Raw genomic sequence first — 15,806 nt, 5'->3', positions numbered from 1 at the left:
ACACACAGTCCTCTGACCAAATACGGACAAGTTCAGCTACTGCATTCCTAAAGGCAAGAACACTATAAACAATTCTAGGGGGCTTTAACCCCACTGCATTTTTAACATCAACACACAGCTAAAATCCAGAGCCTCATCAACTGTGTAATTACATTACCCTGTCTTTGGACTTGAATCCAGCTGAGCTTTTTTCAGCTGAGACTCAGAAGAAAAAAATTCTCTCATAGGGAGGAAGAAAAATACACACAAGACATTCATCTACATTGTTAATTTTCATTCATAACCTTTATTTATTCTTATTCTTCAAGCCTTCTAGTTAGACTCACAGAGAGCCCTGGAAGTCTCAGTTCCACTTCAGGAAGCTGGTGAGAACATACCAAATGTAACAGACATGCTTCCGTATCAAGTCTATCACAGCAGCTGAAGTCCCTCTCAGTTTTACATTGAAGTTGTGGGGGTTTTGATAGGTTTCTTTTTTGTGTGTGTGTCTTCAGGTTTGTTTAGTCTGTTTAAACTGAAGTTCAGTGGAAATGGAAGCAAAAAAACCAAACAACAAACACCTCACTTCCTGCAGACAGCTAACAGAGATGACAATTTCATGAGCTCAGTTTAAGGGTTTCTAACATTTTGCAAGACCCTAGGAGTCTTTTTTCGGAAGAAGGTTTATTCCAGTCACAAGGCTGAGATCAGCACTGAGAATAACTAAACACCAGATAGGGTACTGTACGCAAGCAAGAAAATTACCCAGCCTTTCGTGAAACCAATTTTTTCACCCAGGAGTTAAGTCCTGTGGTTGAGTTCCTCCCCTCTTCAGCCCTCATGCTCTCCCCAGTATTTTCTACAAATCTGTACATCATGGGATGACAAAACAACATAGGACAACACTATATGGGGAAAAAAAAAGATGATGAATGTGATTTTGGACTTGTATTTCTGTTTTGAAATAGAGAACTGCTTATTCAAAGCACGCCTAACTGTTAAATAAAGTACACAAGTGCTGGCCTAAAAGTACAAAATTTTTTTCTCAATCTGTATTTGGTAGCAGGCCTGTCAAATTCTTTTTTTTTCTACTTTTGTAAGTCTATTAACAAAAAATTTCACAACAAAAAATTTCCCTGTGAAAAAAGGGAACTTCAAAGCTGATATAGAAACTTAGGAGTAAAAAATACTCTAAAATTTTGTTTTACTCTTTGATACTAAAATCCTTTTCTCAAAATGTTTCCCAAAAATAAATTTAACTATTTTCTGATACAACATGCATCACAATTTAAAACTGGGATTTAACTGAAAGGGATACTGTTTCTCATATGTCTTTTATCCCTCAGAAATCTCCAACTGCAGGCAATATCCTACATAAACACATATCTAGAGTAAAATGATGGGGACTACAATTTTTTTTCCCCCTGAAAGACAACAAAATATTATGCCTTTGTCTCAGATAATTCAAAAGCTTCATTTCTTATCTATCAGAGACTGAAGCAAAAGATGCAGATCATTCTGGACTGAGAGAGAAAAAAAACAACTACTGTTACCCTTTTGGCTTTGTAGGTTAATAAACAACCAGCTGGAAATTAGGAACAGCCAGCAGCTTCAGCTCTGCGTGGGATAAATGGCCAGAATAAGCTCAAGTACTTACTCAGCTTTTCATATAATAGGTTAACCGGCAACTCCCACTCACTCCTACTGACCTCTCTCATTCCAGCACTGGTACTGCTGAGCACTAAGTCACAAAAGGGAGTGGCTAAACCGAAAATAAAATAAACTGGCCAAGAAGAATAGTTTCACTGAGCAACTCTCCTAGTCTGCCTCACTGTGGGGCCATACAAACACCAAGGCAGTACAATCCAGTGGCTGGCTCAGGACACAAATGAGTTAGAGAAGACAGGGAAGGAAAATAGCCCAGGCAGCTTAAAAAGTACAGTCACTGAAAGTCTAAGTATAGGCTGAGGGGAATAGAGGAATACTTAAACAAAATGAACTCAAGGAAGGACAACTGCATAAGCTACAAGGTGAAATGGACAGCTTCTCTCACAAGACACTGAGTGGAGTGGATCTAAGCAGAGTGATGATACCAAAAAAAATAAACAAACAAACGAGGCAATGCACACACACAAGCTATAAATAATAGATCACAACAACCCTACCAATGACGAAGACACAAAACCTAATTGTTCCTTCAGCATGGTACTTGCAATAATAACCACATTCTGCTCTCAGCCACAGTGGGCAGACATCGTAAAGGTCATACTTCTTTGAATGTACATTCTGCTGTTACTCTCTCTAACTGGGATTTTTCCTTAATCTTCTGTAGCTCTCGGTCTTTGCAAAATCTACTTGTTTATCCTTGGGTCAGGCCTTATTATTTACTTTTAAAGTGGCATCTGTTGGGGGCCAGGGAAGCAAATTTCCAGTGCTTCATGATTTGAATAACCACCTCTGAGACAGCAAGGGTGACTTTTAAGACAATGACTGATAATGCCCTACTGTACAGACTGATTTCAATCTCAGGAGCTCAGTAAGAAGTCTCCTTATCTCTCCACATATCATAACATAACTAAAATAATCTAGAACAGCATCTTTTCATATGCACTTTTCATAAGTCTGCTTCTGTAAAACAGGAACCAAATGTTCAGAAAAATGACTAGAATTGAGAAGTTTTAAAAATACCCTTCAGGTTTTAAACTACTGAGTTATTTGATACACTGCTACACTGCATAGAGACCTTGATGTATTAACAGATTCTAACATCCTAAATGTTATTATTTCCAGGTTTGGAAAACTGATCTGTGAACTTCAACTGACAAACTTAAATAAAAACCTCCCATAAACCAAGCAAATAAGCATTCTTCAGTCTCAAGTATCCATATGAAGCACAAAGGTGTTCTTTCATCATTGGGTGATTGAGAGTTGCTTAGATGCGTTCAGCTTGCCTGCTTAAGGTAGGAAAATATTTGAGAGCAACGAAGAAGTAGCAGTTGCTCGAGTAAAAACCACTTTGATCAACATTAGACAAGATTTTTTTTTTTTAAACAACCATAGTTTCAGATAGCTACACTGGTATATCCTACAGGATGGATATAATTAGACCAACTTAGATAAAATTATGTTAGTTTAAGTAACTTTTACTGTTAGCATCACTTACTGGCCTTCCTATACAAGTTAAGAAAGTGATAATGCTGCTAATTGCCACAATTCTGCTGGTAAAACTTTAGGGAAGAACAAACCATGAAGAGCTGCAGAGGTCCTAGCTTAGATAAAAATTTTCATCAGCTGAATTTCACCTGCCTTGTGTCCATCTCCTGAAGAAACAGCAACTGCATCTGCAAACAAGTAACTCCTCCTTCTCCAAAACCTCTCTGTTATTATAAACTTTTGCAAGCACACACCATGCCTACCAGGGAAGCCTCACAAACAGAAGTTTATTGGGAGATTGCCTTATTGGGTTGCTCAACACATTTGCCTTATGGTAGTTATTACCTGCATGTAGGGAAACAGGAGAGTGAGAGAACAGCAAAAGGAACCTGTACCAGTCTCATGGGCCACTGCAGCTCATGATTCAGTAACTTAGCCTAAAATGCCTCTGACTGAAGCTGAACTGCCTTTGACAAAGGCACCCAGGCAGACAACTAGTATCAGCAAACCTGTTCAGCTGTTCCAACACAAGCCACCAGAGTTTTTGAAATGAATTTCAAAAATGTGTTTTTAAATCACCAAATACAATACTAAACTCAAATGAACCTTTTCCCCCACACCAGCATCTGGACTGGCAAAGCCTTCATGTTGTTTTAAGCCAGCTTAGAAAACAATTCAAGTGACTAAGCAGACTAGAAAAGCATTCACTAGAAAGTTCACTTTAAGGAAACTGACAGATGAATTCTGTCATGTTCAGCCCCAGTGACTGACACTCACTATGAACTGACCTGTCCACACCACTTCTTCCAGTGCCAAAAGTCATTGTCCCTGAGGCACCCAGAAAGTCATTCAAACTGGAAAAGCAGCATAAACTGAAAAAAACAGCCCAGTATCTTAAAATACCTTTACAATACCTTGCATTCCTTACTTTATGTGCCTGTATTAGAAATCTGGCAGACACAGAGAACTTCCCAAGAGAGCCCACCTGTACCTCGCCTGTTCCATTAAAACATTCCTCCTACATGCCAGAGACATTGCTCATGAACAGAAGTTTCCACCCAACAAGTGAGTGTGCTGTCTCTGAGGGCTCAGATGCTAAGCAGATCCCTCCATACAATTATACACCCCACAAGAGAACACGAGCATGTCCCTCTGAGGACAGACAAGCAGAAATTAGGAGTGAACTGCACTTAAAGAAGAAAGTGGTGCCAGGTTTCCAGCTATTAGGATAGCACATCTCAAGCCTCGAGGTGTGACGTTAATCAGGTACAAATACAGGACTCCTGTACTAAGAGGAAGCACAAAGTAATTCTTAGGTGAACTGAAGATGACAGCACCAGCATGCACAACGTAAATTTTGAAGATGCTTTTGAGCATACAAATTCCTTTGGAATTATGTATTGGATATTACATGCTCCAAGAAACTTAGTAATGTCTGAAGCTGATTCTTAACACTGAATGCATAGTTGCAACAAGTTTAGCCTCAATTCCTTTGTACAGAGTTTCACAGGTATAAGAGATTAATAATACTAGATCTTCACAGACATGCTGTAGAGATCAATTCAATTAATAAACATTTACCAAGTACACAGTAAATAAGAAAATTACAAAATAATGAAAATGAAAGTGTTATATTTAGTACAAAGTTTGGACAGCATACATTCATTAGGTAAGACCAAAGCCTGGATGTGGAGGAAGACAAGCAGTTCCACAAGCAGCAAGAACACAAATGCCTACTTTTTAGGCTTATCTAAAATTGATTAATGTTGGTTTCTACTCAACTGGAAGCTCATGCAGTCATCTTTCAACTCATGCACAATGTTCATGCTCCCATGGTAATCTATCAAATCACTCATGTATTTCTTTTCTCTCTTGGCACTCAATTTTCATAAATAATTAAAAGGACATACATTTGTGATCCTGGCTCATTTGTTCAGTTTCAACAGGTGAGTTTTGAAGTTATCCTAATATTATGAACATGATAGTATTAGTCTTATTTTTAGTTTTTAATGTAACTTCATAATAACCTATTTACACTTTAATTTGATCCAGTTTTACATATGAATAGGGAAAATTGTACTAATTATTTTACCTTACAGAAATTCCTGAGAAAAAGCAGGAACACAGACAATTAATTTGTATCATCTGTAATTCTGATGCCAAAACAGAATGATTTGAGATACTGTGATGTAACTGTTTCAGTAATATAGTATTTTCATTACTGTTGTCAGAGCCCATTTTTGTATTCCATTCTGGAACAATTTAAACAGACACTTTATTAACAACGATTCACACCACCTGTCACTGCAAACTATACAATTACCATTTTTACATGTTCTAGATAATACATTTTTATCTTTTACTTCTAAAAGTTCACTAAGGCAAGACAGAAGGTCCAAGTAACTTGACTATAATGAATTGTTTTTCTCTTCTATTTTAAAAAACTTTTAATGTACATTTTCAAAAAAAAAAACATTTCCAACACAAGTGCAAATACTTATATTACAAAAATAATTTCCATTCCCTGCTTCTCTGCTTGAAAGCATATACCGTTGTCAAAAGAAATGAAACAAGTTTCTTGAGACTCTTCTCCCACACACCACCCTACAAAGAGGAATCACACCTGCTACTTCACAAAACAGCAATGCAGGAACATGTTGGAATGGTTGTCTTTGCTTACTCTGCAACACAGTCACAGTCCATAAGGACTCCAAGTGGCAGGGTCAGCTGACTTTAGTCCATCTTCCTCTTCCCTCCTTCCTCTTTTTCCTCCTAGATTAACCCGCATGAAAATATAAACAAATTGCTTCCCCTTCCTATTGCTTGAAATAATCAGTGCTCAGTGTTAGCAGCTAAACAAGGGCTGGGTTGTCTTCCTTATTCTTGTCTGGTACAACTGTAATTGCCAGTAAGGTGTCTGGGACCAGAACCTCAGGCAGAGATGTCACAAGCAGGCTGGGCTATATCTTTGGTGAACTTTTATCTCCAGACCTCTTCATTCATGCTCTGCTGGTACTCTCTCCCTATTTTATGCATTTGTAAGCTGACTTCCAGACTGTGAGCCTTTTGAGAAAAGACTGCCTGATATAATATCATGCTTATACTAACATAATGAATCCTACAATTTAACTGAAACTTCTAGAAATTAAGTGAAAAACAGGGTAGTACGAACTATCAATTGAGTGACACAGAAAACAGAGAGAGACTAATGAAGTGTTATGGACACATACACATATTTCTGAAGGTATATGTACAGGTGTGTAGGCATAATATATATATATATATTCATAATTTATCATGTTTGTTTGATTTCATTCAGATTCATTATTAAGGTGGATTTTTCAATCCCCCTGCTGTATAGAGCTGCACACAGGAGTGCAAACCCCAGTGATTACACAACCATTTACCATGGTCCAAGGAGAACAGAGCACTGATCGTATGAAAGGGAACCCTAAACTCAAGTGCCATTCAGGGAAACAAACAACAAAATCCAGTAACTCTCAGAGGACACAGAAAGTTTAAAGTCCTCCTACTTCCCTGAACTCTGGATTAGGTTAAAATAGCTGCAGTTCATGACCACAGGATTGCAATCCAGAAGTTCTACGGGCAAGGACCTCTTGGGATGGAAGTTAATTGACATTAACTGTGGGGAAAAAGAAGCAAACAGGCATTCTGTAGCAAATACTCTGATTCAGACTGATACCCAAGGCTAATCTCTAAGGCTGCTCAGAATGACAAAAAGACTTATTAGCTGGGATGTTGAAGAAAAACCCTTGAATTTCACCATCACCTGGAAATCAAAAAGGAAACAAAGTGCCACAGAATGTCAGGGGTGCTTTGATGACTAACATTACTTCAGAGTAGCTTTTGTCATACAAAGGGCGAGGGTAGAACAACGAAAACCAAAAATTCCTAATTTATTTTACACAACAAATACAGCTCTTTGCAAATCAATTAATGAGGGCTAACAAGAATAGTAGAGGAAACATTCACGAACTTATTTTCTGCAGAATTCAAAATTTAAAAAAAGACACCCTTGTGGGCATAGATTATGAATTCTGTTTTGTTTTTTGTACAAGTGAACATAGAACTCTCTTGAGTCTGGAGACAATCGATACAGTGAGCATGAGTCTATCTTGTTTCAAGCCTATTCACTAACAATGTGTATTTACAGTTCCACAATTAGTGAAGTCCTTTTAACACAGATGTTTCTTAACTACAACATGTAGTTTTAATGAGGTTAACTTCAACTGGCTGAGATTTCACCTGTCAGCCTCACATTTGTTTTATGCAGAGCCTTTTCATTTAATTTTTTTCATACTACAGCCTCTAAAGGGTCCAAAATGTCTTCTGCTAGGAAACTGAGCCAAAAAAAGCAAATAAGCACCATTTAATACTTTTCAACAAAGAGATGTATGTCTGTTATTGAGAAGGGGAAAAAAGCATAATGACAGATACAAAAATTGAACTTAAAATTTCCTAAAGCTGGGAACAGCTTCCTACGGTTCCTTTATGTATGGTGTCACTGTAGTTCTTACAGCCTTCTTCTGCCAAACTGTTCACCTGGTTTAACCAGGTTTTCCAGTTACTTGATTTCTACAGATATGTTGTTTCACAAAGTGTAACAATGTTGTCAGTATCAAACAATAACCAAATACATAACTTTTCCAGCTCATCAGTGTACTAAAGATTTAAAAAAAACCCAAAGAACTATAGACTAAAATGCATCATGCAGTATCTTCCTGCTGAAAATGCTGCAAAAAGTATGAAGCTCACCTTGTTTCAAATTACAAGAATAATACTCCCGTCCCACAGAGGTTTTTATGAAAAGATACAGAAGAAAGTTAACACAAACTTCTGTCATGATTATATTTCATCAGCAAGCACTTCTTCCAAAGGCCACATGGCTCTTCTGAAGAATCACCATTTCTACATTTAACCCATTTTAAAGACTACTGGCCTAAACTGACATTTTGGTAAAAGAGAGTATGCCAGACTTGTTGAGGCAGCCTGAGGTTTCCTACTAATACTTAGATTACATAAAGTTTCCAAATAGTATACAAGCAGGCAATTCCCTAGAAGACTTGGAACAGAGCTTTCACATTTGCAAGAGAACTTGCCAAAGACAAGGTAAGAGGTCTCTCATAAGAGATCTTCAACAGAATAGGGACAGGAATATAGCTCATTTGGCTGACATACTCAAGTCCTTTTCTACTGTAAATTATGGTGTCACGATTAAAAAGCTACTTTTGCCATACTGCCAAGAAAAATCCCCTGAGTATCCATTTCTGCAAGGGCAGAACACAGAGTGCATATCCTCAGTAAGAAGGCTTTAGAGCAAAGAGCTATTTCCAGAGGCTCTACCACCTCAATGAAGAGCTGAGAGCAAGTGTATCAGAAGAAAGTAGATCAGTTGTGTGCTTGCTGGCAAAGGTCTAACTGGGGAAGTGATCTGACCACAGAATAAGAAATATGCCAAACAAAGCACTGTCCCATTAAGTGGAAGACCTATCACTTCTCATTCATCACTAACAAGAAGCTCAGCGTCTGAACATCTCCGAACAAGAGGAGAAACAGCCTGCTGGATTCTTTACTCCCAGGGCAGTAAACCACTGTGGCTGCCTGATCCAGTACACCTGTCAGCAAATCCACAAGTTCTAGAAGTCTTCCCATCCCAGCTGCTAATAGGAAAATGTCTGGCACAGTCTTTCCCAGCACAAGGAGAGAGAATTCCAGGTTGAGTAGGACACTGTTATTGCTCATATAAATACCTGTTTCACCTGCCTTCCTGGACAATGATGTTGCACTTCCAGTGCCACCAAAGTACATTTCCTACATTAAATGGAAAATGCCCAAAACAGTAAGAAATTATTTTTCTGAATATCAGATGGGTCCTTTCACTTGAACAACATATCTGGGCAATGGTGGAATTACCCATTTCTTCATTAAGAACCATCTCCATGATGTATCTAATGAAAAGCCAAGCACACAGGCATCTGAGGTACAATTTAGCACGTGTCAGCAGTTAAGAAAGCTGGCAGCATGGCTAAGGAGTTCCATTTTCTTAGTCTCAAGACAAGGTAGCCTCAAATCCTTTCTGGACCCAGGAAAAAAATCTGTAGCTTGTTGTCTACAGCTCATAGGAAAATAAACCTTTGTCAAGTAACATCCTACGAAAAGGATCTCTGGGATCCTTTAAAATATAAAAGGCAGTTTAAATGAATGGAACTTGCAGTAATCTCAGCCTTTGCTCAACACAATTTCTATCTGCACTAAATTCTGCCTGGTCACAGAAGTCTGAAGAGGACAAACTGCAGTAAAAGACCTGCTTCAACTGCACGTCACTTACATGACTGGATATTTTTGTGGAAGGGAAATAAAAAGCAACACTGTTAAAGGAGCTGCTGCTAGCTCTTCCTCCAAGGCTGAACTGCATGGATTTATGGGGAGACGGAAAAAAGGGACAGGCAGGACCAACAGGTGGCAGAAGCACGAGGTGAGCAGTGAAAGCCTGAAATACCCATCCAGTGCTTATGAGGAAAAGGCGAGAAATGGCACGCCCACTGACTACTGACTTGGAATGCAGTGGTGAGCACAAGGATTTGGGACTGTAGGATACAGCAGAGCCTTACTACATCAGCAAGAGCAAACAACTTCCAAAACTATAAATTTACTCTACAGAGATGGCAATTTTGAGGCTGGATGAAAATCTCAGGTGTCCTTAAGGCACCTGCAAAGCAGATCCTACAGAAATTGGATTTGAAAGAGCATCAAGGTTTTGTTGTAGTCATAAAGATCCAGGAAGTCTTTAGATAAGCAGAACAAGATGCCCTGACTGGACTCTCCAAAGACCATGGTTCTCTGTGGAATAAAGCTTCCCAAACCCAGCATTTTGTCCCATAATGACAGCGTGTCTCTAGACACTTCTGTTCCTGTACATGACTCAGTAGCTGTTTCTGACCACTGTCAGATGGGACAGTGGACTGCCCAAGACCTCTTGTTTGACCTAGTGTCATTGTTCATATAAATATTACCACAGGAAACTCCTCACTTCTGGAAGAGACTATGACCTTATTGTTTTAGAAATACATTTGGCATCTATACTAATGTTCTTGATTAGGTTAGAAGATGCAGGATTTGCAAATACTCTATTAAAATTCTGACTACAGATACAGTACAGAATTAAAAAAGAGGGGAAATAGATGGGTATATAAACACACCCCAATATTTTCCACAGTTGAAAGGAGATGATCTAAAGCAAGGAATGACCATAGTACTCTGTTCTGGCATGTTTAATTTAAATTTTTTTTTAAGTTTGGCAATATAGAAAAAGGAGAAAAAATAGTGTAATAATTTTTGGGGTGTTAATCTGTTTTACCACTGTATTTTTAGATTAACTGAAAAATCAGTAAGTGGTTATTCTGTTCTTATCTCCCTTCACCTTGTATCTCCATGTTTTTACTGCAGAGCATGTAAAGTGAAAAGCCTACATGTAAAAAAACAATTACATTAAAAACCATCTATATTTAATAAAATATTATTAAAAGCCCATATTGAAATAAACAGGAATTGTAAGCATTTGGTTCTGGTACTATGTATATTAGTCTTGTCTGCAAAAAACAGCATGCTTCAGGTTAAAGGAGATGACATTGTAATTAGTTATTTATATTTACTTATTTATAATACTTACTATGTGTAATAATAACAACAATAATAAATATCAATGAGATAATTTCCATTATGGAATCTTTTAGGTGGTATTTTCTGATACTATTCTGATATATATTACTATCAGTTCTCAGTTACACTATGACAGTGTTAATCCAGCCCTATGGAAATCTTCATTTTATTAGGAATTCTTAAGATCACAATTGAAAAACAATACATCTTCAAAACATTACCTGTATCTTAGTAATGTGAAAATACTTAAGGTAGCTTGTTTGCCCTGTATATCTTCTTCCAAATTTTATATTTGTTTTGCAGATTACATACAGGATTACATGAACAGGAACACAGAATAATTACTCTTACAAAAACCCCTTACTAAAAGAACCACTTATTCATAAAAACCCTGTACCTGAAGTATGGTGTATTTCCACAGAATCATGTATTTTTTCTGAATGTGTACATGAACCATCAAAAAAGCATCCACTTCTTCAGCAGTAAACAGTTGCTTTTGTTAGACTACCCCCGCCCTAAAAAAATGCGGATTTCCCTGTTCTAAGATCATAATTACTAAGCATTCCTCATTACACTGCTTTGAAGCCATACTATGCAAAAAAATCCTGCCCAGGGTTTTGGCCCTCATTTTTTATCTTTCACAACCAATTTCACAATGCTGACAGTTAAAAGAATAATAATAATAATAAAAGTCATCCAGACGTAATGTACACCTCTGATGAGAGCTCTGGGTGATGGCTAATCCTCTCTAGCCACGTGAAACAGTACAGACCTACAGTAAAAATTTCATCTACACAGACTTTCTCCAGAATTTCACAGGATATTTATATATACAGAAAGTACAGTGTGCATTCCGGCAAAGACACCCATATGTATATTTGTGTATATATATATATATATATATATATATATGTATATGTATATATTTATATATATATTTATATATATATATATTAATTTCACCAACATAAATGCTATCTCCAGATATCTCCAGACATTAATTTTATTTAGAATATCAGAGACCTTAGTAAGCTCAGTGTACACTCACAAAAACAGACAGACATGCACACACCTTTACAGATGAATAATTACATAAAACAGGGTCCCTTACTGTTCTCAGCTCTGCAAAAATACTGCAGTCATGAATTAAACATCACCTTCCAAAGTTCTCTGTTTTGTGCCTACTCTGGCAAGGTTTCTGGGAACACTGATTAGAATGTGAATAGCTTTACATTACCTCCAACCTTAGGCCCACCAGCTGATCCTGGCTTTCTTGCACTGTTTGAAGGATTTCCTGGCTTTTTAGGTGCCGGAACCTTGAAGGCTGAAGCAGCTGATGATGGCCTATTTCCATCCACTGACTCTTCATCATCAAAGCTTTTGTCTAGAAAAAGATATGTTAAATAAAAATAAGCTATTAGAATGGGGTGTGTTATTTCCTAACCAACTATTTTCCTTCACGTTTCATGCAAATTCACAAAATGCATAAATAAATACAAATATTTATCAGTTTGTCCAGTCTCCGACCTAGGAATAAAATGACAATGGGAGACAAACAGCATTTTCTACAGCTGAAGTTCTTATAAGATATTATTTTACCTTCATAATTAACCACAGTAGAAGTGAGCACAAAAATGAATCCTACACATCCACTCCCACAAAGGGAAAATATCTTTGCACAGACTGAATTTTTTTAACCATTTCTTAATATTTTTCCAAAAGGAAAGCCCTTAATACAATTTTTATCATTCCAGTCTACCAAAGAAAAATGCTTCTCCTTTTCCTTCTTTCACTCATGCATGCATTTTCTGCTACACATCCTCCCACAATGTGTCTAACTAGCACTCCCTGTCTCCTTCCTTCCACCCAGATTTTTCAACTTACAATCACAGATCCTCTTGCAGATCAGTCGCCTCATTCCTCTGATAGCTCTTCAATCCCCTCACCTTAGGACGGACCAGCACCTCACATGGCCACATGCAGTAAATTCTTAATACTAATCAAAGATTTTATCAAAATCTGCTCGCAAACACCCTAGATCCACCACTGAGATTTGTGCCGGCATCTTTCTCTCCCTTCCCTGCACTAGGTGCTGCACAACCAATGAGCTGCAAGGTGACATCATCTTCTGGGAGCCAACGCCAGAGGAAAAGGTGAAAATTCTCCATGCAAATAAATTCATTCCCACACACGGTATTTGCCACTATTCCAATTCTTCGTTAAAAAAATTAGACAGGCAGACAATATTCTGGGGCTTGCACTCCTCTTTCCTATAATTTCAGGTTTGTGTATTTTTAATCATGAAAGAAATTCATCTCTAGTGACTAAACAGTCTCCATTCTAAACTCAAAGTATTGTGTCTTAAAAGAACCCCAACATATTCCAACAGAAGAACATCATGTTTCCCCCACCCAGTTAGGGAAGAAGGATTTATCTATACGCTTGAGCACAGAACACACACCAGCCTGTGGTTCCTACAATAAATAAAATGGGCGAGGCTGAGACACAGCTGCACTACAGTAATGAAAGACCAATTTAGCATATTACCTGCTCTAAAACCTGCCATCTGTAAAAAAAATAATAAATTAATTGCAAAGCTTCATCATCTGTGGAATGGTTAACTGTTTACCCTTTGCTTATTCAGAACTTGCTCCCAGGGAAATGTCAACTATATTTAACAATGTAGCCTCCCAGAGGAAGGCAGCTTGCACTAAAGGGTATATAGCAGGGTTTTGTCCAGCAGCATTTGCAGCACCATCGAACGTCAGAACACCCTGCATTTAATGTGTCCAAGATCACTGATGCTATAGTTAGTACATTTTTCTAGCATTTGCCAAAAGCTGTGTTTTGCACTAATGAATCTTCATGATCAAAGAAACAAATCATCACAAGAAAAACACTGATGCATATTAACCATTTTCATTAACACTATTTCCTCCTCTCCTATAAACACTGATTTTTAAGTGAATCTTGCTAAGAGTGATTGTTTGGATCTGTAAACTCTCCAAATCAGAGGAAAAGGCATCAGCCTTCCCCCTCACTGTCCTGTGTGTTTCCATGGAAACAGCACTACCGCTCAGCATACGGGCTGAGCCAGAATACATTTTGATTCCTGATGCTTTTACTCTCACTATCTTAAATAGAACCAGACATCAAGATTTTGAGCAAGGAAAACCACTAATACAAAGGCCAGATTAAGTGATTGGCTTTAACACTGTCATAGATGGGTAAATGGCAAGGGTTACTATCTAGGATACCCGCAACATTACAGGTAATTTTGAAATAATAACGATATTAAAAATACTTTGCAGATTTCTTAACAGCATGAACAGATCAACACCAGCACGTGAGTATGGAATCATGAAAACAGATTAAAAGTGAAAACACGCTTTGCAAATAAAAATGGTTCTGTTGCTGCACTTTCAAATCTGATGAAGAAACAGGCAAGACTTTCATGCTACTACCCAACAGCTCTACAATGCAGCACTAATATGCAAATAGTGCACAAGCCTTTCAAACAATAAAGTTATTTGCAATACAATTTTAAAAATAGAAAGCGAGCATTTGCTCATTTATGCAAAATCTCCTAATCAAGAAAAATCCAGACAACCCCAAACAACTATGTACTTTGGGAACCAGTGACTCAGATAAATTAATTTTATTTTCACCAAACAATTCATTATGTAGGAGTACCAAAGATGGGTAATTGCAGAAGTTACTGCTCAACCCCAAAATGTGCAAACAGAATTTCAGAAAAAAATGCAAAGGCAAATGTTTCAACCTATTGACGTGTAGTATATATTAGAAGATACATTAAATAATGTTCTTAGTAATACTGTCAAATTACTTTGCCTAGTTAAAGGCATACATTTAAAAGATTGTTAAGACTGGATTAAAAATCTACACCATGAAGTAGTTTTATACAGTTTTCAGTCCACATGAAACTTATCTTTTTAAAATAAATGCCTTTTAAGTTACACTGATTTCAACCACCAAAATATGCATGTTCTTAACCACTTTTCATAGTTTCTGTTAAAATAAATTAAAAATTGCTGTACAGTTACCTGAAGTTTTCCAAAATGACCGCACAGTACCATAACCATGTAAAATTAACGGCTCAAAAGGATCTGTTTGAACTCTATTAGAGCTAAAGTGATAATGCAGCTGGATTTGCACTGGATTTGCTTGTTTTTTAAATAAACATAAGCAGGAAAATTTCATGTTGTCTTTTAAAGAAACCAGAGGTTTCTCCCACCCTTTTAGGCCTTTACACTTTTATTTCCCTAGGATTTACCATCAAAATCCCAAGTGATCTTTAGGGACATTCCATTTTCACAAATATGCCTTACACTGAAGATCCAAAACATGAAGTCTGTATTTATAGCACTTCATTAAAACAGAGCATTATATTTGCTTCCCCTACAATGCACCTTCCATGTGCTCTCACTCATCTACAATGATCCACTTGCTGGTGGTAGCTCCTGTAAAAGCAATTCCATGTACTTCAGCATGGAGCAGCCCAGCTCCAGTCGTAACTGTTGCTCCCCAGGGCATAATCAAGGAGCAGTTCCGCTCAATCTGGCTTTACTACGTGCCTTTGGCTGGCCAAAGGACCAGGGATGGAGCTCCTGACAGCCAACACACGGAGCATGGGGATGGCTATATTTCAGTATCAAACTGTGCCTCTAATGTTATTTTTATGCAGACTACAAACAAAATATATTCCTATAACAGAAGTCATAAAAGCCTAAATGTAATTGGTATTTCAAACAAAGCCATCTGATGAATGCGAACTTGTTTCATTCTAAAACCACTGGGTAATTTTCATTCTAGGTCATTTTAACACTTTCACAGTATCAAATTTTGCATATGCAAATACACCTGACAGCTGAGAAAGCATTAGCCCAACCACGTTTTCAAACAAAGCTCCAAGGTACTAAAAATAAAAAAGTTGTACAAATTGCTAGCAACACAGAGAACATCTTAAAGGAAAA

At 37.5% G+C, this 15,806-nt stretch overlaps 1 protein-coding gene across 21 annotated transcripts in view; it reads right to left on the bottom strand.

Annotated features, from left to right (window-relative positions):
* CLASP2 (cytoplasmic linker associated protein 2) overlaps positions 1–15,806 on the bottom strand; it is a 146,223-nt gene that overhangs the window by 76,422 nt on the left and 53,995 nt on the right. For all 21 annotated transcript variants that reach the window (XM_058832630.1, XM_058832646.1, XM_058832636.1 and 18 more), the window contains exon 8: positions 12,050–12,196. In XM_058832630.1, coding sequence (XP_058688613.1) covers positions 12,050–12,196 — 147 coding nt within the window. The remainder of the gene's footprint in view (positions 1–12,049; positions 12,197–15,806) is intronic.

The sequence above is a fragment of the Poecile atricapillus genome, chromosome 2, assembly GCF_030490865.1.
Source record: "Poecile atricapillus isolate bPoeAtr1 chromosome 2, bPoeAtr1.hap1, whole genome shotgun sequence".
Taxonomy (NCBI): domain Eukaryota; kingdom Metazoa; phylum Chordata; class Aves; order Passeriformes; family Paridae; genus Poecile; species Poecile atricapillus.
This window is presented reverse-complemented; position numbering and strand designations above follow the sequence as displayed.